The sequence below is a fragment of the Sapajus apella genome, unplaced genomic scaffold (genome assembly GCF_009761245.1).
Source record: "Sapajus apella isolate SASKATOON/1434 unplaced genomic scaffold, GSC_monkey_1.0 scaffold105, whole genome shotgun sequence".
NCBI classification, from domain to species: Eukaryota; Metazoa; Chordata; class Mammalia; order Primates; family Cebidae; genus Sapajus; species Sapajus apella.
The window spans coordinates 4,968,697-4,991,418 of NW_022437045.1; the positions used below are offsets into that span (position 1 = coordinate 4,968,697).

The 22,722-nt window shown below is 37.7% G+C and overlaps 1 protein-coding gene across 19 annotated transcripts in view; it reads left to right on the forward strand.

The window, feature by feature from the left end:
• SYNE1 (spectrin repeat containing nuclear envelope protein 1) overlaps window positions 1-22,722 on the forward strand; it is a 411,505-nt gene that overhangs the window by 285,271 nt on the left and 103,512 nt on the right. For all 19 annotated transcript variants that reach the window (XM_032258772.1, XM_032258777.1, XM_032258767.1 and 16 more), the window contains 11 exons: window positions 3,247-3,366; window positions 5,454-5,654; window positions 8,345-8,518; window positions 11,438-11,569; window positions 12,080-12,276; window positions 13,270-13,402; window positions 13,794-13,976; window positions 15,178-15,327; window positions 15,870-16,046; window positions 16,703-16,858; window positions 21,847-22,002. In XM_032258772.1, the coding sequence (XP_032114663.1) occupies window positions 3,247-3,366; window positions 5,454-5,654; window positions 8,345-8,518; window positions 11,438-11,569; window positions 12,080-12,276; window positions 13,270-13,402; window positions 13,794-13,976; window positions 15,178-15,327; window positions 15,870-16,046; window positions 16,703-16,858; window positions 21,847-22,002 (1,779 nt within the window). The remainder of the gene's footprint in view (window positions 1-3,246; window positions 3,367-5,453; window positions 5,655-8,344; window positions 8,519-11,437; window positions 11,570-12,079; window positions 12,277-13,269; window positions 13,403-13,793; window positions 13,977-15,177; window positions 15,328-15,869; window positions 16,047-16,702; window positions 16,859-21,846; window positions 22,003-22,722) is intronic.

A 22,722-nucleotide genomic window follows, 5' to 3' on the forward strand; every position in this document is an offset into this window, starting at 1 on the left:
TGTGTGTGTGTGTGTGTGTGTGTGTGTGTGTGTGTGTGTGTGTGTTAAAAAACATCACCCAAAACAGTTTGCAAAATTATATGTGAGTGTGTGTTTTCTTTTAATTTAATTATTTAAAAAAATATATGTGTATGTATGTATTTGTAATATGGAGATGGAGGTCTCACTTTGTTGCCTGGGCTGGTCTTGAATCCCTAGGCTTAAGCAGTTCTCCCACCTCAGCCTCCCAAAGTGTTGGATTACAGGTGTGAGCCACTGCATCCAACTGTGCATTTTTCTTGACCATAATTTCATGTACTCTTTAAAGGGATTTCTCGTCCTCCCCCCGCACCAAATTACAAATCATTCTTCTCCTGTCATATCTTCCACACGAAGATAACTTTTTTTCCCTCTTGGCTTATAATGTATGTGTGATTCCAGAAAAGACTGTAGAAACTATAGTGATGTCTTGCCTTAAATTTCTAATATGAATTATAAGATATGTAACATTTTTTTACTAATTTACAAGTAACATTTTTACTAATATTTACTAATTTATAAATAACAGTTTTTACTAATTTTTGACCTATATAACTAACTGTCGCAGACAAAGAAATAAACAGATTTTCTTCTTTGAATAAATGGAAAGCAACTAATTAACGTGTTAATTCCATGCCTACCCAACTTGGATTAAAAAGGCAATAACAGCAGAGCACATAGGGGAAGACACACCTCACTCAATAGTCATCTCTTGATTCATGCTGTTCCAATCCAGAGCAGTTCTCTTGCCTCATAAGATCCGTGCACAGTTGTCTTCTTGGATCTCCCTTCACCACCATCATGAGGTCCTGTGTTGGATCTTCTCTTTTCTGAGCCCTAAGTCTTTCTCTTTACTGCATGACTTCCTTGTTTGGTTAGTGCACGTCCTTTCTGAGAAAGGATGCATGATAAATGTATTTTTCCAGATGTGTGTCTGAAAATGTTCCTATACCATGCTCTCACTTTATTGATGGCTTTGCTCTTTTTATGTCATTTGTTGGATATGAATTGTTTTGGAGTTTCAAAGCTTTTTCTCCATTGTTTTCTAGCTCCCAGTGTTGTCTTGAGGAATCAAAAAACATTCTAATTCCCAAAGGTCCCCAGTGTCCTGAAATTTCACAATCACATGCCTTGGGCAGGATCTATTTTTATCCACTGGACTGGGAGCTCAAAGGGCTCTTCTGATTTGGCAGTTCTCATCTTTCTGTTCTGGAAAATTTTCAATGATTTATTTAATACATTTCTTTTCTCCATTTTACCTTCTTCTTTTCTGGAGGACTCCTTTTTGTCAGATGTTGGATTCTCTGGTCCAATCCTTGAATTATCTCACCAAGAGACCTTTCTCTCTTTGCCTTTTTTCTCTACTTTCTGAGAAACTTCCTCGATTTCAACTCCAGACTCTCATGCTGAGTTTTGCATCTCTGCTCTCATGTATTTGCTTTTCCCAGAGCTCATTTTGTTTCTCTGAATGATCCTTTTTAGTATTTTTGATTTTTTAAATGACTACATTATCATTTATACTTTTTCTGGGTCTTTAATGAAGCTCTATTTTTCCTGTATAATCTGTTTTCCTCCAGCTTGCTTTTATTTATTTGCTTCTGTTAGTCCCCATCTTTCACATTGTCAAAAGGCATATTGAAACCCTTTGCTGTTTGTTTAGGTTTAGGATGGAGGACTGAACAGCTGAAGGGAAACACTATGTTTGGATGGAACAGGACAATTTCAAGAGTTGCTGCAGGATGGTTTCTATGGACCATTTATTTGTTAAAGAATTCTTCTGTCAAATTGTTGGGCCTGTCTTATTGGTGGTTTCAGATATTTTTCCTTCTCTGTCTGGAGACTAGAGCTCTGGCTGTAGCACTTCTTGCCCCAGGGAGAGAAGACTCAGGGGCCCCACATTCAGGATTCAGGGAGCATCCAGTTATTTCCTCCCTTGTTTTCAGTCAAGCACTCAAGCTCACAGCTGTGTCCAGTGCTCCTCCATCTGTTTTGCCTTCTCCAGAAAACAAACTTTCAGTCTTTTACCGGGGAAGAAAAAGGGAGAGCATAGAATAAGAAGGGACATCTGTGGCTTCACTGTCCTTGAAGCAACTCTTCACTAACCCTCCGTATAAGCACCCCAGCTCACTTCACCCAGAGTTCCATAGATTTCTGTTGTCCTGAATTGGGTGGTGGAGATCCGGCACTGGTTTAGGATTCAGCTTCCTCAGGTTTCCTAAGTCAATTATCATGTATCCTTTTGAATTCTAGCTCCCAACGTTTTGTTGGCATTGTTTTCTTTTCTGTTTCCTTGTCCTTTTAGATTTATGGGGGGAAAATATGCCAGAAAAGCAAGCAAACAGAATATTCATTCTGGCTGTAGGGGGTTTTCAAGAAAGAGAACATTGGACACATGTGTTTCATCTGCCATCTGGAGTCTTGTTTTTGTCATCCTTCAGGGACAACCTCTGTTGCCGTTTTTCTAAATGCCTGCTTAGACTGCTCCAGGATTCGAGGTCTGGTATCTCCCTTCTCTGATCTCCAGTAATGGGGATGAGTTGCATTATCGAGTTTAGTACTTACTTATATTCAGCTTTGCTTTATTTTTCTGTTTACTTTGGCTTCCTAACCAGACCATCAGCTCCTTGAAGGACAGGATGAGATCTCGTTCTGCTGCTACAGACCTCACACTGGGAAGACAAGGCTTAGCAATAGCAACCACTTGAATACTTGTTGACTGATTGATTTTCCACTTCACAAGAAGGAGCACAGATTCCTTGACCATGCTGTAGCATATTTTTTGTTGCCTCACTAAATCTCTCTTCAAAGATGCTCACAACTATGTTTCAAGGACAGCAGAATATGGTCCCCTAGAAAATCTCAGGCAAATAGTTTTTTTTTAAAATACATCCTAAATCATGCTCTTTCTTTCTAGGTGTTGCTTTTCAAAAACCCCCTTTTTTTTGTTTAAGCAAGACATCCATTTCCCAGCCCTCTACCCTAAGTTTCTCCTGCCCCATTATCTGTAAGGTAACTGCTCTATACTATAATAAGGGGCCTTTCTCTCTTTTCTATATAGTCTCTAACCATGGCTTTTGGTTTGTTTGTTTTATTGAAATGATTCCTCTTGTATATATTGAGGATGTTTTATGTGGAGAGGAGGAACACAGAATGAGACACGATAACCACAGTCTTCTGTGGGGAAATTGTTCATATGAGTTTTAATAAAATATCTTGAATCTTACATAGGCAATACAACAGGCCGAAGATGGACTGAAAGAATTGGATGCAGGAATCATTGAATTAAAGAGGCGTGGTGACAAGTTGCAGATCGAGCAGCCGTCCATGCAAGAACTCTCCAAGCTCCAGGTGCAGACTTCAGCCAGTAGTATTCACCTGCAGGGGTACATCAAACTTGAAGCCGAGAAAAAAATCACTTTCTCTATTTTTCTTGGCTTTCCTAATACAACTCATGCCATTTAGTTCCTAACCTTTCCGCCCAGTAACTCTTAGAAAATTTTCTGAGGCTTAACATATTTAATACAATGAAATGAGTTGTTTTCATGCTTCCAAGATTCATATTTTTTTCAGACAGTTACTTTATTCTCATGGTTAAGCATTGCAGTATAGTTTAGTTGTAGCATATTATTTTCTACTGTAGAAAATATAATGATTATCAATCCTATCTAGAAAAACTTTAAAAAGAGATATCTACCCTGGTATTGCATTACCTCTTCAAATATTATTTTTAAAAGCAAATAATCAAGGTAATACTTTTTAGAAAGTATTTTTTTCTAAGGCAAAAACTATAGTTTATCCTCCATACACGTTTGAATGGAATAGATACATTACTTCAGTCCTAGAACAACAACAAAAATTAAACTAGAAGGTAGTTGAAATCTAAACAGACTTCCTATCATCCTTCAGGAATAGAGAATAATACTTTGGGTTAATCTCCTTTCTTAGATCTGACATTTAGGAAAGAATCTGATATTGGGGTAGGAAGAAGATACTCAGATATTAGCCCAGCAAAATTTAGCATCAGCTAGGCAATGCAGTTATTTTCGATCAAAAAGAAATTGTGTACAATTGTGTACGGTCACACAGACACACGTGTTAGGTTTTCTCTGTATGCAGAACGGCTGAGAATTAGTAACCTCAGTCCAGTACAAGGATGTGAGTTCTTTCTTTGAGAAAATAAAATAGACCTTAAAAAGAGAAGAACATTTTTATTTTAACTATATCTCTCCTTTGTCTAACATTTCATGATGTCATAAGCCCACCACCTCCACTTTGTACTTTTTTAGACAGTTTTCCGACAGCACTTAAGCATCAGGTGTAAGAGTCAAATGTCATAGCTGTAAATAGGCATTAAAACTGAACTTTTCCAGATTGAAGCATTTTGGCCTGCTAAACCTTAATGTGATACATTAATCAGGTCCATATGCCTCAAATAAATTTTGTGTTTGGTGTGTCATCATCTCCTAAAATGCCTTTCCAGTTTAAATAGTTATTTACTCCACCACATTTGGCGAAAATATTGCCTTCTTCAGTTTGAAACTCTTCCTGCTCACATTGAACTCCCCTATGTCTCTAGCTCTTTCTTTGAGGGATAGTCCCAAATGTGATTGTTATTTAGCAGGAAAATGTTAAGGATACTATATTCAGTTGCTCTAAAATTATATGAATGTTGAGAACTCTAGAAAAATGGGAATTACGTTTTCTATGACATGTCCCTCAGCCACACGGACAGTTTTTCAACAGTTTTACCCCTCATCTCATCACAAACCATTGAAATCCGGAGAAAACAGTTGTCCAGTCTACCTCATATGCCATTTTTAGGAAACACTTTTGCGTGTCCTTTTAAATCTTAAAATATTAAGCTTATTTTTTATAGACGTGTTTATTTCCTTTCATATTTTAACTTAGTAAATTTTTATTTTGTGATCAACCTAAATGGCATTTCAGTATGTGACATGAGACAAGACTCTACTTTTCTTCAGAGTTGAATTGTTTCCACATTAGTTATTGAATATTTATTTTATCCTTTCACCCAGTGACTTCATAAGTAAATTTTTATGAATTCAGTTTTTTTCAGTTTCTCCATTGTGCTTCATTGTCAGATAAAAATAAAATGAAATTTAAAGCAAAAAGATCAGCATACCAAATAAGATTAATGAAAGAACTGGAACCACCAGGTATCAAGACGCTGTGAACAAATATATCCTAGGCAAGAGAATAAGGGTCCAGAGGTTATTTTTTTGTGAGACATGTTTTCAAAGTAAGGCTCATAGGAAAGCCAAGCAGACAGCCTGCAGGCAGAACATCTCCATAAGGTGCATCCCTGAAGGCATTTTCTTGGTTGGCTCTTGGGCCTTACAGTAGTATGTTGATATTCTTTTCAAGAGTTGCTAGAATTTGAATTGAGAGTGAGTCTTGTGGTCTCTGCTTCTTAGGACATGTATGATGAACTGATGATGACCATTGGCTCCCGGCGGAGTGGTCTGAACCAGAACCTTACACTCAAGAGTCAGTATGAGAGGGCCCTCCAAGATCTGGCTGACCTGCTGGAAACTGGTCAGGAGAAGATGGCAGGAGACCAGAAAATCATCGTGTCTTCCAAAGAGGAAATCCAACAACTACTTGACAAACATAAGGTACAAAACAAAAAAGAGAGACAGAGAAAAAAAATGTAGTTGGAAAGCATGCTCTCAAACCCTGATACATATTTAGTAAAACCTAATATTCCCAGTCTTTTTTGAGTTCTTACTCGTATAAGTTATTCTTTAAAATGGTCAAAAAATGTATATTCAAACCCACTGGCTTTCAGTACCATGGAGAAATTATAGAGGTTATGTTTCTATAATTTTGTAAATAAAAAAAGAAAAATAACTTACTGTAATTTTACTTATCAGTCTCTCACTAGTATTGTTAGCCAGGCTTTATCCGTAGATGAGCTGAAGTCAAAGGAAAACTCAGAGCCTCTCTTCAAAGGAGCCCACCTTCATTCTTAACTCCATCTTTCCCTGGGTTTCCTTTTTGCCCGTTTGTCCACCTGGTCCTAGATGTTCTCTCTGCCCTCCCTTGTCCTGGACAAGGACTCCTTGCTCTCCTCTAGAAATGCAGAGCTGTCTGTTCAGCTCCAGGGTTGGGCTGGTGTCTTTTACATGCATCGTTTAGATCCTCTGACCCTTCACATATGTTCCTCTAGTTGCTGTAGACCTCAAACTTTCTCCCTGGGAACAACAAGGCCATTTACTATGTAATAAAAGTTGGGAGGCCTGAAATCACTCCATCACTGTATGCCACAGCCAAGTTCAGGTTGGATACTACTCCATAGTAAAAGAATGCCTATTTCTCTCTCTCTCTCTCTCTCTCTCTCTCTCTCTCACACACACACACACACACACACACACACACACACACACACACACACACACACACACACACACACATAGCCTTTTAGGCTATGGGAATTTCCTGTAGGGAAACTAAAAAAATCCCACTGGGTTATAGAAGTTTAAATCTTCGACCATTGCGTAGCTCTCTGGTGGCTTTAAAGGTGGATTCTTTTTTCCCTTTTTCGAATTGTTCTTCCTATTTTTTCCCAGACGTTTTTGTCCAAAGATTTATGATTTATTAAAGCCTTATCATTTGGCTTTGAAACCGTTGCTTTAAAGTTCACAGCTGGTGTTTCTCAAATTGTTGACCATGGCAATAAAAGATTATTCTGAGTTATTCCAGAGGGAAAACTAGGATCAATGAGTATAAATAACAGGGAAATAAACCTCAATAGAAAAAGAACTCGAAAAGAAGTAAGCTGCCATTAAACAGACATCCCTTCTGGCTATGAGAAGTCCAGCCAAGGCTTTCAGGGGAGATGGGCTTGTAAAAGGAATCTCAGCTTTCATTGCATGCTGAGCTAGATGAACTTCAAAGTCTCTTCCAACTTTAGGACTCTGTGACTTGATCATTGTTGGTTAAAAATAATAACTCTAGCTTCTACTTACCAGCCCATTTTCTGAGAGAGAGTTCTGCAGTGTTGATGAGAAGTACAGATAAAGCCACACTGCCCAGGTTCAAACCCAAGCTCTGCCATGACTAGCTATGTGATGCTGGCCAACATGCATAGAGTGGGGGTTCTCAGTGTTCTCCTCTGTAAAACTGGAAACGAAATTCCCTATCTCATACAGGTAGAGAGTTGTTATGAGAATGAGATTAGTCAGATAGAGTATTTATGGAGTGCCTAGTAAACAGAAAGCATGCAATTAATGTTAACTGTTACTGTCAGTTCCCAGTTCTTCCATTCTGTCGTGATACTGGGAACCAGAAATGGGATAAGCTCCATCTCCTTCCTCCAGGGTCTATCATACATAAAAGAGTAACATTTCAAAAACATTTGTAGGATGGCACAAGGCTTACAGTTCTGTTATGTGTAGGTATAATACAAGGAAAACAAACAAATCTTTAATATCAATCAGTGCCTATAAAGCTGTGGTTGACAACATGGAATGATCACAACAAACATTCTAGAAGCTCAGAAAGTAGAGCTCAAGGCCAGCCATGGATGAAGGAAAGTCGCCGAAAGTGTCAAGTGAGAAAATCTTGAGAACAGAGTAGAAGCAGAGGCCAAAGGAGGTGAATGGGAGCTAGTGTGTCCAAGACACATAGAGGTAGATGGAGGTAGAGGCCGTGCCAGGAGAGTAAGGAAGGGAGATTGCACATGGATGAGGTATTATGAGGGCAGAGGAGTTTTCTCTGTAGCTGGCACACGTGAAGATCTTTGTTTGGGGGGCACTGTGTGTGCAGCATAGCTGGGTATAGAATGCACTTGAGTGGGGAGGCAAATTAGGATACTAGAGCTCCCTTCTCTGTAGACAGTGACAGGTGCCTGGACCAGGGGAGGCCAGTGGGAGTGAGAGGGTATTGCTCATACATTAATTGAGTTCCGTCAGCTTTCATGTTTAAAGCAATGTTTTGTTTTGATTTGTTTTTGAGACAGAGTCTTGCTCTGTCACCCAGGCTGGAGTGCAGTGGCATGATCTCAGCTCACTGCAACCTCTGCCTCCCAGATTCAAGCGATTCTTGTGCCTCAGTCTCCTGAGTAGCTGGGATTACAGGTGCCCACCACCATGCCCAGCAAATTTTTATATTTTTAGTAGAGATAGATTCCACCATGTTGGCCAGGCTGGTCTCAAGCTCTTGGCCTCAGATGATCTGCTCACTTCAGCCTCGCCAAGTGTGGGATTATAGGCGTGAGCCACCGCACCCAGGGCTCTAAACCAGTTTTGATTCTAACATAGTATGTGAATGAGTTTCTGACTTCTTTCTCCCTGAAAAATTGCAGGAATACTTTCAGGGCCTGGAATCTCATATGATCTTGACTGAAACACTCTTCAGAAAGATAATCAGCTTTGCAGTCCAAAAGGAAACCCAATTCCATACAGAGCTGATGGCTCAGGCTTCTGCTGTACTGAAACGGGCTCACAAGAGGGGTGTGGAGCTGGAGTACATTCTAGAGGTGAGACCATTGATGTCATATCTTCTATGCTGCACACTTCCTCCTGCAACATGGACCTTCAATGCAAGATGTATCGATCCATGCAGTTTGCCTCACGTAACTTCAGAACTAGCTGTGCCCTCGGGCGCAGGACTGCACTTTTCCTACGGCTCCTGTGTTGCTTGTTCCCCGTGTTTCCTGTTTACATTTGACTATCTGCTGTGCCATATTAGAAGTGAGATAGATATACACTGACTTCAGACTCTGCTTGAAGATATTTGGGGTTTTGATATTCAGACTGACAGCTTAACTAAGAGTATGAAAAATGTAGAAATAAACCAGGTGCAGTGACTCACACCTGTAATCCCAGCACTTTGAGAGGCTGAGGCGGTTGGATCAACTGAGGTCTGGAGTTTGAGACCAGCCTGGCCAACTTGGTGAAACCAACCAGTATGGTGAAACACTGTCTCTACTAAAAATACAAAATATTAGCTGGGTGTGGTGGTGGGTGCCTGTAATCCCAGCTACATGGGAGACCGAGGCAGGGGAATCGCTTGAGCCAGGAGGTGGAGGTTGCAGTGAGCTGAGGTTGCGCCATTGCACTCCGGCCTGGGCAACAAGAGTGAAACTCTGTCTCAAAAAAAAGGAAGAAAAATGTGGGATTCTTTTTCTCTGTCCCAGATGTGGTTGCTCTTGGAACAGAATAGGTGCTCAGTGGTGGCTACTGGCCAGCTGTAGAACCCTATTGAAATGAGAATGTAGGGCATTCCTGATGGAATAGTCCCCTCCTTTTCTTAACTGTATCAATTACCCTAAACTGTTCCTGCTTTCTCATTCTTCCTCTTCCTTGGAAGTTTTAGAGATTATAATCTCTTTCCTTTTTTTGTCTTCCCCACCTGCTCCCTCAATATTACTGATCTTACCTGGATGGCCTGCAAGTCATATTTGCATTTTTTTCTAAATGGGATTTTCCCTGAGTCAACATTTTCATAGCTAGCTAACACCCAAGTCCCAGATGTGGAATTCCCTGTTGTGGAATTCCTTATATTTTGGAGAGACATCTACCTTTAATATTCGAAATATCTGTAATAATAGTTATGCTTTATTTACATGTCAGGCCTCTGGCTATGCTTTTTACATTTACATGAATCCATCTCATCTTTATCATAACCTTTGAGATGGAACTTTGAATCCCTGTTTCAGGAATAAGTCTGGGAGCAATGGCTTGCCAAGGCACATGGTTAATTGGTGACAGAGTCAGCAATCATATCTTCATCTGTCTGACTTCACTACCTGAAATGTGTGTTTCTCTTTGAAACTTACCTGATGACACCATTTAAATTGCAGCCCCTTGGCCCAGCACAGTGGCTCACGCCTGTAAATCCCAGCACTTTGGGAGGCCAAGGTGGGTGGATCACTTGAGGTCAGGAGTTTGAGACCAGCCTTACCAACAGGTAGAAACCCCATCTGTAATAAAATACAAAATTAGCTGGGTGTGGGATCCCAGCTACTCTGGAGGCTGAGGCAGGAGAATTGCTTGAACCCGGGAGGTGGAAGTTGCGGTGAGCCAAGATCGCACCATTGCACTCTAGCCTGGGCAACAAGAGGGAAACTCTGTCTCTCAAAAAAAAAAAAAAAAAATTGCAGCTCCACCAGGCACACACCCGGACACTCCCGCCCACCCCAACCCAGTCCTGTTTCATTCTTCCACAGTGGAAGAACTCTATTATACCATAAAGCTTATTGCTTGTTTTTGGTTTGTTGTTTATTATTTCCTGGGTGTTTGTTTTATTTACTCCTAGATCCCTAGACATTGAAAGTACCTGGCAATAGGTATTTGGTAAGTGTATTTAAAAAGCATGGGTTTCTATTGCTGTGCCTTGTTGCCACTTCAACTGCACAGTAAATTGAGCATACTCACACTAAGAAACGGCTGACCCATGGTGTAAATTATTGGAAAAGACTTCAACTGATTTTTTAAAAAAGTTTTTCCAGTTTTAAATAAAATAAAAGTCTGAACTTAGGAATAAGTGATTTGGTATTTTTCTTTCATGGAATATGTAGACTATATATTCATATTTATAAATATCTGTTTCTTTTGCAAATGTAATGTGTTTTGTTTACTTGTGTAAATCCTTACTGTGGTAAAGAATAAAACCATGCATACCTGGGCTAGATGTGGTGGCTCATGCCTGTAATCCTAGCACTTTGGGAGGCTGAAGCAGGAGGATCTCTTGATACCAAGAGTTAGAGACCAGTCTGGACAACACAGTGAGACCCCTGTCCCTACAAAATTTTTTATTTATTTTTATTTTAAAATTGTACTTTAGGTTCTGGGGTACATGTACAGATCATGCAGGATTGTTGCATAGGTACGTACATGGCAATGTTGTTTGCTGCAAAATTTTTTTTTTTTTAATTAGCCTGATGTGGTGGCATGAACCTATGGTCCTAGCTACTTGGGAGGATGAGGCAGGAGGATCCCTTGAGCCCAGGAGTTCGAGTCTGCCATCATCCATAATTGTGCCACTGTATTCCAGCCTGGGCAACAGAGTGAGAGCATATCTTTAAAAACAAAAAAAGTGCATACCAGATACCAGGTACACTGCATACATTATTCCATTTAATCCTCATAATGAAGAAGATAGCTATTATTGTCCCCATTTTAATATATGGAAAAGAGGCACAGAGTTTAGTAACTTAGAGTCATAAAAAGGTTAGTGGCAGATGCCAGAGCCCATTCACAATGCTTTAAAGGGTCACCATCTGATTACTTGCTTCAAAGCCATCTTTTGCTTCCCAGGGCAAGCCCCAACACAAACATCTTGGACATAACTTAAAGGAGAATCTGTCAAGCACAGATTTTGCACACAAGGAAGAATGTCTTTCCCTAATGAGGGTTTTTTTTTTTTAGCTCACAGACTAATGTTGTGTTTCTAGACGTGGTCCCATCTGGATGAGGACCAGCAGGAGCTCAGCAGACAGCTGGAGGTGGTGGAAAGCAGCATCCCAAGCGTGGGTCTGGTGGAAGAGAATGAGGACAGGCTTATTGACCGTATAACACTCTACCAGGTTGGTGTTACAAACTACCACATTGCCTTTAGAAACTTACTAATAGTTTTAACAGAATGTAAACAAACTTGCGATTGGTTATGTTATCAGTACTCTTACTTTTCTTTCAAGTTATTGACATTGAAAGCAGAGAATGTTTCTGTTATAGTAGAACATTATTAAAAGCCTTTCTTTTTTCTTTTTTTTTTTTATGAGAGCTCTTTTTGAAAATTCAGCCTCCACCAAGCGTTTTCTGTAGTTTATGTTGATGTCACACTATTCTTGAAATAATGACAATTTGGCAGTTTTAAATCCACCTAACATCACTATGAAAAAAAAATATAACAAAAGGAGACCATCTATACTTAAATGTAGATGAAACATCTTAAACTTTTCAATATTACTTGAGTGAGTATAGTTTAAGTTTGAATAATAGATAATGAGAACATTGTAGGTACCAGAGAAATTATAATTCTTAAAGACAAAAATTGCATATCCAAACTTTTAACTCCATAATTTCAATCATTTTAGCATTTAAAATCTAGCCTTAATGAATACCAGCCCAAATTATATCAAGTATTAGATGACGGGAAACGACTTCTGATATCCATCAGCTGCTCAGATCTAGAAAGCCAACTAAATCAACTTGGAGAGCACTGGCTAAGTAACACCAACAAAGTGTCTAAGGAACTTCACAGATTGGAAACAATATTGAAACACTGGACCAGGTAACACGTGACTGTTTTGTATATTTTTAGATAAGTGCTGCATTGCATTAAGGTTAGTGAGGGTGGGGGATGATGGCTCAAAATGTAATCTCATCATTGGGGAGGCTAATGCAGGAGGAAGGATTGCTTGAGGCTAGGAGTTCACCCTGGGCAACTTAGTAAGACCCCAATCTCTATAAAAAAATTTTTTAAAAGTACTAGGTATGGTGGCACATACCTGTAGTCTCTGCTATTGAAGAGGCTGAAGCAGGAGGATTGCTTCAGCCTGGGAGGTCAAGGCTGCAGTGAGCCATGATCATGCTATTGTATTCCAGCCTAGTGGATAGAACAAGACCCTGTCTCAAAAATAAGTAAATAAATAAGGCAAGCACATATTCACTTGAAAATGATATGACTCCTCTAGGAACTTATTGTAGAGTTTGGAAAATAAAGATAAGCAGAAAGTCCCCACCTTGGATTCTTGTATAATCATATAAACATATAATTAAAAGTGAGCAGGGAGGCAGGTACATAAGGCACATTACCTTTGAGTTTCACCATCCCTTGCCTAATGACTGTGTCTGAGAGCTCACAATAAAGCCTGAAAGGGAGATAAACAGATGGATTGAGAAGTGGAGGCTTCTCAAAGGCAATGGGAGCCATTCAGGGGGCATGGAGGGATGATTTTTTACATAATGACAGTCTGTGTCTAAGCCACCTTTATTTCAAAGGACTTTTATAGCTATCATCTAATATCTTTTAAGTAGCATCAATGTGAAGGACTAGGAGAAAGATATTTTTATACCCAGCTCAAAGACAGGCAAGCAGAAATTCAGAGAGACAGGCTTGATAAAGGTATCAACATTAAGAAAAGTTCAGAGTGCCAACCTCATGCATTTTTCGTGTAAATCTTCAGACCTCTTGTTTTAAAACTGTTGGCATTGGTGAATAACATGAGTAAGCAGAAGACAGGGATTAAATGTTTACTTAATAGACTCCTTAATATGCTTACAGATATCAAAGTGAATCTGCAGATCTAATTCACTGGTTACAATCTGCAAAAGACAGGCTAGAATTTTGGACTCAGCAATCTGTGACAGTTCCACAAGAGCTGGAAATGGTCCGTGATCATCTAAATGCTTTCCTGGTAAGTCTATGAATCTAAGGCATTTGATTCAGGCCTGTAAGTTAGGCCTGATCCATACATTAGTAGAAAGGAAGTCAGCTATCAGTGGATATACTTAATAAACTAGGCTATAGAGAATATCTTAATGTTGACTATGTGTGGTCCATAATTATGCAAAATAATAGGGCTCAACGACTCAACATAGCCTCTTTAAAGTAGTTTTTAGATAGGGGCTTTGTAGTTTGCTTTCATTCGAGGGCAAGGATATGCCGCTTTCATTTTCTTTGAGAGTGCTCAGCATAATGCCCCTCCAGGATGTAAGGAAATTGTTACATGCACTAAATTTGTCACTTTCCTTTTAATGAATGGTCTAGCTATTTAATACTAATGTGAACATTGCTACTTATTTTAGGAGTTTTCTAAAGAAGTAGATGCCAAATCTTCCCTGAAATCATCTGTACTGAGTACTGGAAATCAGCTTCTTCGACTAAAGAAGGTGGACACAGCCACGCTACGCTCTGAGCTGTCACACATTGATAGCCAGTGGACTGACCTGCTAACCAATATTCCAGCCGTCCAGGAGAAGCTCCACCAGGTACAGAAGGAAGGATTGGTTTAGTGGATAGTAATTGACTTAAGCTATATGACATGGAAAAGTACATTAATTTGCTTTTGCTCACAAATTTAAATCAACTTTGTCCCAGACACCTGGCCTCTTCTCTCTTCTATTGCATTAATGTGAAAAGTGAGCCACACCACAAAGCCCCACTCCAATGGCATTTCCTCCAAGGATTTCTTTAATGTGTGTATGTAGATGTGGGTGTGTGTATTGGAATGTTTGTCTGGCTTTGTTTAAACTCTGTTTTCTCCTGGATAGCACGTGGACCGTTACATATACTTTTCTCATAAAGTGCGTGGTTATGAAGATTTATAATATATGTAAAAAAATCTTCTGTATAGGAGAGCAACTGGTATTCAGTAGATGTGAATACTCCTCTTATCTGAAAATACACTTACCTCCCCTGAAATCCCAGAAAATTTTATCTTTATCTATCTTTGACACTCATCACCGTGTATCAAGCAGGATAGCTGTGTTTGGTGTACATGCCTAATCTCTCCTAAGAAGCAGCTGTGCATCCCCAGAAGGCAGGAACCATCCCACGCTCATTGCTATATCTTTCAGCACCGCACAGAAGTTGATCTACAGAGATTTTAAATGATTGTTTTTGTTCCTCCAAATCATTATAAGCATATGCATAAATGTGTGATACGTTAAGTAAGATTTTGAGTTCTAAATACTGTAATTTCAGCTAAGGACTGAGGAAACTGGCTATGCTCTTAGGAATAAATATTAGAGTGCCAAAAATCTAGAAAATGATAGCTTGTAGTGTGGTATTTTCTCTTCTTTTAACATTCCTGAGTCATAATATGCAGAGATTTTACAGGATAATTAATATAATACATCTGTTGAATGTTTTGTGGTTAATTTTTTTTAAACTCATAAAACTAGTTATAAAATAAGAATAATATTCTCTTCTTGCTGGTGTTTTGATTAATTAGTTAATGTTTATACAATGTTTACAGTATTGAATGTCAAGTGAACATCAAATGACTATTATTGTTCATCACTTGCCTGATGTTTAATTTGAAGCTTTCAATAGGGGTAAGAGCTCCAAATGTCATTAGGAGTATTATCTCTCTTGGTACATTTTTAAGAATTGTAGAGTTTCAAAGTTAACAGAAGTTGGGATTTCCATTTTAATACTTGGGACTTGTTCTATCCCTGACTTGGACAGCTCCAGATGGATAAACTGCCTTCCCGCCATGCCATTTCTGAAGTCATGAGTTGGATTTCTCTAATGGAAAATGTTATTCAGAAGGATGAAGATAACATTAAAAATTCCATAGGTTACAAGGCAATTCATGAATATCTTCAGAAATATAAGGTAATTAAATTTTTTTCTTTTTAACTTTTGGTATTTTCAGACCATTTTGTTTGAAAGAACTAAAAAATTCAAATTACTGTATGGTAATCAAGTCTTAGAATGTATGTTTCCTTCACAGTGACCAGATAGGTATTCAAGAGCAAGAAAAATGCATTCTCAGTTATAGAAATAAGAAGAAATATCTAGTACTAGGAATGATTTTGAATAATTTTATATTGTTCTTAAAGAATTACAGAAATTATAAAAATAAATTTACAAATATTTTATAGTGAGGTTATGTAATTTATCTAGTTCTAAATCTTCTACATAAATATGTGTATATATACACACATACACATATCTAGGTTTATGTTCATATAAACATATGCAAATATATATTCAGCTTCTGAAAATATGGGGTTGTGTGAATACAGACAAATTGTGCCATTTCAACTGAGTTATGGAAGTAATAACATTAATATTGAGGTTGCTTAAAGTTTTCCAATTCCTGGAAAAGTAATGAGACCTTTATCGTATAATCTTATTTTCTCTTCTTTTTTTAGGGTTTTAAGATAGACATTAACTGTAAACAGTTGACAGTGGATTTTGTGAACCAGTCTGTGCTACAAATCAGCAGTCAGGATGTGGAAAGTAAACGTAGTGATAAGACTGATTTTGCTGAGCAACTTGGAGCAATGAATAAAAGTTGGCAAATTCTGCAAGGTCTAGTAACTGAGAAGGTAAGCCAGTGGCTTGCTGCTGTCCAGATTTACATGAAAATTCCAAGAACAGACACACTCTGTAAGGAAGACTGGGTTCATGAGTAGTATAGCTGTATCCCTGAGAGTTAATCACCCTAATCTTTCTTTAGCCTGTTGATGATTTTCTCTTATACACTTCTTCTCTTTGTGTATTTCGTGGTGTTTCAGTTTTCTTAAAGATGTCTCTTAATTTCTTTTGCCTTTGCTTCAAGTTGACTTTCGTCCTTACTTGCTTCCCAATAAGTAATAGTCAGTGATTCATACTTTATTAAATTCATTTTTTAGATCAAGCTTGTCCAGCCTGTGGACTGCATGCAGCCCAGGACAGCTTTGAATGTGGCCCAACACAAATTTGTAAACTTTCTTAAAACATTATGAGATTTATTTTACAATTTTTTTAGATCATCAACTATTGTTAGTGTTAATTTATTTCATGTGTGGCTCAAGACAATTCTTCTTCCAGTGTGGCCCAGGGAAGCCAAAAAATTAGACACCCCTGTTTTAAATCATATATACAATGAACTGTATTTAAGAATTCTTAATTTGAAGGAATTACAGGCTAGAGTAATTAACATGCCAATGATTTGATTTTATTAAAATAAAGTTGCAAATTTCATTTTATTGTGTTTATTCAGATCCAGCTGTTGGAAGGCTTATTGGAATCTTGGTCAGAATATGAAAGTAATGTACAATGTCTGAAAACATGGTTTGAAACCCAGGAAAAAAGACTAAAACAACAGCATCGAATTGGAGATCAGGCTTCTGTTCAAAATGCACTGAAAGACTGTCAGGTAACTTGTCCAAGTGGCTAACACACACCAGCTCACAATTTCATGCCATATGCTAATGTGTTTGTAGGCCTTGAGAGTTGCAAGTTAAATATTTCTTTTAAAGTTGCACTTAGTAACAAATTTTTCTGATTCTGTGAGTTTATAGAGTTTTTTTTTTCATTAGATTTCGTCACTTGTTTTTAAAAACTTGAAATTATGAAAATTTTCAAACATAATCATAAGTAGAGAGAAATGCTGTAAATGCTATATACCAAACCTCAGATTTAATAATTATCAAGATTTGCAGCCTGGGCAACATGGTGAAACCCTGCCTTTCCAAAAAACTGTAAAAAATCAGTCAGATGTGGTAGTACTGCACCTGTAATCCCAGCTACTCAGGGGACTGAGAAGGGAGGATTGCTTAAGTTCAGGAGATCAAGGCTGCAGTGAGCTGTGTTTGGACCATTGTACTCCAGCCTGGGTGACAAAGCGAGACCCTGTTTCAAAAAAGAAAAGCAAAAAACAAAAAACCTTTTTTTTTTTTTTTTTTTGAGACGGAGTTTCACTCATGTTACCCAGGCTAGAGTGCAATGGCGCGATCTCGGCTCACCGCAACCTCCGCCTCCTGGGTTCAGGCAATTCTCCTGTCTCAGCCTCCTGAGTAGCTGGGATTACAGGCATGCGCCACCATGCCCAGCTAATGTTTTGTATTTTTAGTAGAGACGGGGTTTCACCATGTTGACCAGGATGGTCTCGATCTCTTGACCTCGTGATCCACCCGCCTCGGCCTCCCAAAGTGCTGGGATTACAGGCTTGAGCCACCGTGCCCGGCCTCAAAAAACCTTTTTTTAAAAATAGATTTCACAGTAAATACAAATACCAGACGTCATGTTGCTTTATTCTTACATACTACAATATATATCTTTGAAAAACAGACATTTTCTTAATGCATCCATAGTATTATCACCACCAAAAGTTTAATAATTATTTTATGTTCAACCCATAATCCTATTTCCTCAATTGTCTTTAAAATGTCTTTTTTAAGTTAACTTATTCAAAATTAGGATGCAAACAATATCCATATGATATATTTGCTTGTTAGATCTCTGAAGTCTTTTGAATATTTTGTTAAGACCGTTAACCTGTCACAGAAGCTGCTGATGGGTGTCATGGTCAGGATTGACTTATGAATGTCCTTATAATGTTGTTTAATTTGTTCATCTCTCCTCTATATTTCCTATAAATGGAAGTTAGCACTAGAGGCTTGGTTGGATTCCCATTCACCTCCTCTGAGCAAGCACTTCACAACAGACTTCCTATTAATTATTATTAATCAATACCCTATTATTAATTAATAGGAAGTATCCGTTTACTTCCTATTTTGTCACATGGGGAAGTACACAGAGTGTGCTTGCTCTACTGTGAGGGACAAGGATTGAAGGTTCAGGTGAAGCAGTAACATTCCAAATGTTTTCCAGTGACTCAGGGACACACAGTCTTTCCATAGGTCTTCTTGTATACCCAAAAGAAAAATGAGCTATTGCAGTTAATGCTGTAATAAGGTTTTTGAAAATAATTCATGAATTCTTACAATGTTACAGATGATGACAGTTCTCTTACTGTGTTTCCTAAAAACAATTGAAAACTCAACAGCGAAGTAATTCTACAGAAAAGCTTCTCTCTGCAAATCTTGTTTTTCTATTCTGGGTTTCAGAAAGAAAGGACTTTGGTAATGATCCCTCTTCCAATCAGCATATTTTCTGTTTGGAACACATATAAAGAGGGATATATTTAAGCACTTAATCAAAACTTTTCGGTTCTGAAAGGGAAGATCAGTGCTGGCTCCCCACCTAATGGATTACAATTTTGAGACTGCATAAAATTGTTAAAAGAAAAACATCATATAGAGAAATACCTTAAAATAATAATAATTTTTAAAATTTTTAATTTAAAAGAAAACACCTCACGTCAGAAAATGGGTGCTTGAAGATTGAAGATGAAGAAGCATCAGCTAGTCTGATTGTGTTTCCAATTTTCCAGAGGCCAGTAGAATTTCTAATTTAGGCCATAAATTCTAAAATCTACAAGTAAGCCAGAGTTTCAGCTTTTTATTTTTGAGGACAAAATGTCATACCTTTTGCTGAGTTCCTAAGTTGAAATATATCCATTGATTTTGAAAGGTCATTCTGCGTATTACAGTTAGCAAAGTGAGTGCCTTCTGGTTGCATGGCTGTGATAACCTTTACTGTGGAAAGACTAAAATACTATATTAATATCATTTGCATTTTCTTTTTTTTTTCCCCGCTTCTTTTCTTCCATACTTTGCTTTTTCTCTCTTAGTATCTTTTTCTCTTTCTTAGTATTTTCTGTTTAACATAGCTTTTTCTGCCATTTTCTATTTTGTTTCTTTTCCCGTTCTTGTCTTCTATTTAACAGGGAAATCCCTTACCATCTGAAAATACAGCAGCAGCTTGACCACAGTTTGCTGCCTGTAGGACCTAAGCTTTAGTCTTTCGGAGAGTCAGGTCAGACAGTATCAGGAGGGAAAGCTTAAAGTGTGGTTTAAGGAACTTTGTATTGATGCCAATTCATGATTTCAAATGAAAAGCCATTTCTTTGAAACAAAAGACAAAATGAAAGTAGCCCATATAATTATTTTGGGACATCACATGTAAATCACAATGGCCTAACTGGCAGGGTCTATTTGGCTATACTACAAGTCTTGATACAATTCTCATTTTTGATAAATTGCTTTTTTGGACCAAAGTGTGAAATTCAAGCCAGTATACTTAAATTGGTGACAGGATTCCAGCTTTATTTTGTCTTAAAATCTTGAGTATTTTCCCAGTCTTTCAGATGTGATTTATTAATTTAAACCTACATAAAACTGATATTTATGAATTAATTCAAGTTAAGAATGTTTTATTATTTTTAAAAATGGTAGGTTTGATCTTTCCCCTTTTTGATCACAAACAGAATCATCTTTTAATTAAGCAAGGAAAACATACCTTTTTTTTTTTTTTTTTACAAAGCATATATTGCAGCCCTGTTTCCCTCCTGGATTTTGCTCTTATGCCAAGCTACATGTGGAGGACATGTTTGAAGTAGTGTGTAAGCAATGGAACATTCGTTTAATATTGCTCACTGAGAAAAAGCTCACGTAGAAAAATGAGGATAAACTTAATTTCTAGTGGTTGAATTTTAGAATCATATTTAAAACATATTGGAAAGAATGTTTCTGGTCTTTTAATCTCTTTACAGAAATAGAAAGAAAATCCTAAATAGTAAATTAATTATATTTTCTATACAACACAAAGGAGCTATAACCTCAGTAATCACTATATTTATTCTCTGGTAATTATCAAAGCTGTCAAAATATTGACAAAATTACAGAGTGGAAATAAGAGAAGAATATCAGAAACAAAAATGATCTCTTTAAGCTGCCAAATGCATGAGTTTAACTAATTCACCAAGATAAAAATAGCTTCGTGAGAATTCAATAGAGAAAAATAAATAAATTTGTACTGAAGCATGGCACATTCCCAAATGGCCAAATAAAATAATATCTTACATTTAGCTAGTTTTTGACAGCTTAAAATATATTTTATATCTATCTATCTATCTATCTATCTATCTATCTATCTATCTAATTTTATCCCTTTGGAGTAAGCAGAAAATGTCTCATTATTTCTATTTTCAAAATGAGGTAGAGACAGATTAGCAGGTTGAACCACAATAAAAACAGAAATAAAAGAGGCAAAATAATTTTAAAAGAGGCATGACATTTGATATTAATATAGCACAGACTGGACTCCTCATTAACACCTTATCAGCAGCACTACGGAATTCTAATCTTAATACCCATGTTTGGATCATGAGAAGGATGAAAATACTTTTTATACAATTGATATATTGGCCAGAGTTAAAGTATTTTGGAATTTACTCCATTCTAATCTCCAAGAACTGCAAATCTATTTTTAGTTCTGAGAGTATTGTTCTGAATATGGGACTGTAACCATGCCTTAATGCCTGGCTTGTCATGTCACTCAAATATGGGATTTAAATTCCCTCCACAGCTTGAGGTTCAACTGACTCCCTTCCGGCATCAGGCTGGGAGTCCATAGGCTCAAAAGACTGGGTTCTAATCCACACTCTGGCCCTTACCAGCTATTTGACCCAAGACGGGTTGGATGACTTGATCTTCAGTTTATTTATTTGTAAGATGTTGATAGCAGTCTCAGGCTGCTACACTGGGCTTCTCAAATTTTTGGATGGCATTAAAATAGGTTATGATACAGGTTCAGTATGAGCTCCAGATATTTCTTTCATTTTGCTTTTCATTCTTGAACATTTTATACTGATATGATGAATGCATATCCCAAAGAAAATGAGGATTTGATTCATCAAAGAAGCCCCATACCTTTCAGAATTACATAGAATTCAGAGTATTTTAGAGAGAGAAGGCCACAGAGATGAACTTTTCCCATTTGAAATCAGTCTGCTGATTTCCTATCTGAAGAAACTGAGACCCAGGAGAAATTTCTCACCTACCCAAAGTGACACAGCTTTATGGTAGTAGAAATGTGACTAAATCTCAAATACTAGGGCCCAGACTACCATCCTGTCACATTTCTTCAGTGTAACTTTTTGAATACTAACATATATGAACTTAATAATATAAATAATATTACAGTTTCTGACATATATTTCTTTCCTCACAACCTCTTGAGAAAATTACATAGTACCACTTCCTTACCTGGTAGATTATCAAATTGTACTTTTTAAAGTTAGACTAATTTGCTATGTGTAAAAAGATGACTTTTTTTTTTTTTTTTTTTTGTGTTTGGGAATAGAAAGAAATACTTCCGTAGAGTACCTCTTCTATAAGAGATAAGCTTTTTGGATCAGTAAAAGATTTTTAGGACATGAAACTGTAATGGCTCAATTTCAGTGCACCCCAGAGTTTCATAATAGAACAATTTAAAGTGACTATTTTTTAAATCTTTCAGGATCTGGAAGATTTGATTAAAGCAAAAGAAAAAGAAGTAGAGAAAATTGAGCAGAATGGACTTGCTTTGATTCAGAACAAGAAAGAAGACGTCTCCGGCGTTGTCTTGAGCACACTGGGAGAACTGAGCCAAACCTGGGCGAATTTAGATCACATGGTAATATTGCTCGTGGAGAGCCAGCTCCAAGACTCTGTTTGCCAGCACTGTCCAAACTCTGGGTTTTGGTTTTCCTAAAGTAATGGAGTAAATTGAATCTATACATTATGTCTTTGTACCTTTTTTTTTTTTTTTTTTTGAGTTGGAGTTTTACTCTTGTTGCTCAGGCTGGAGTGCAATGGCATGATCTCGGCTCTCCACAACCTCTGCCTCCTGGATTCAAGTGATTCTCCTGCCTCAGCCTCCTGAGTAGCTGGGACTACAGGCATGCACCACCATGCCCAGCTAATTTTGTATTTTTAGTAGAGTTAGGATTTCCCCATGTTGGCCAGGCTGGTGTCGAACTCCCGACCTCAGGTGATCCACCTGCCTCAGCCTCCCAAAGTGCTGGGATTACAGACATGAGCCACCACACCTCGCCACTTTGTACTTTTAAGCCCACTTCATTAACCTCTTTTTATTTTTTTAAGCCTAGTTTCTGGTGTTTTCTAGAATAAGCTTTTATTTTAAACATTACTCTCTTAATAATCTCATCCATTCCCATGGTGTTAGATAATTCTCAAACATCTGTCTCCTGCCTGGGGAAAGATATGCAAAGTGGATATCTGTATCTAAGTGATACAGACCAAACTAAACACTTTTCTGATAGTTTTTCCTCATATTTATTTATCTCTATCTTAGATGTTTTGTATTAAGATAATTATCTCAGAGTGTGTGTGT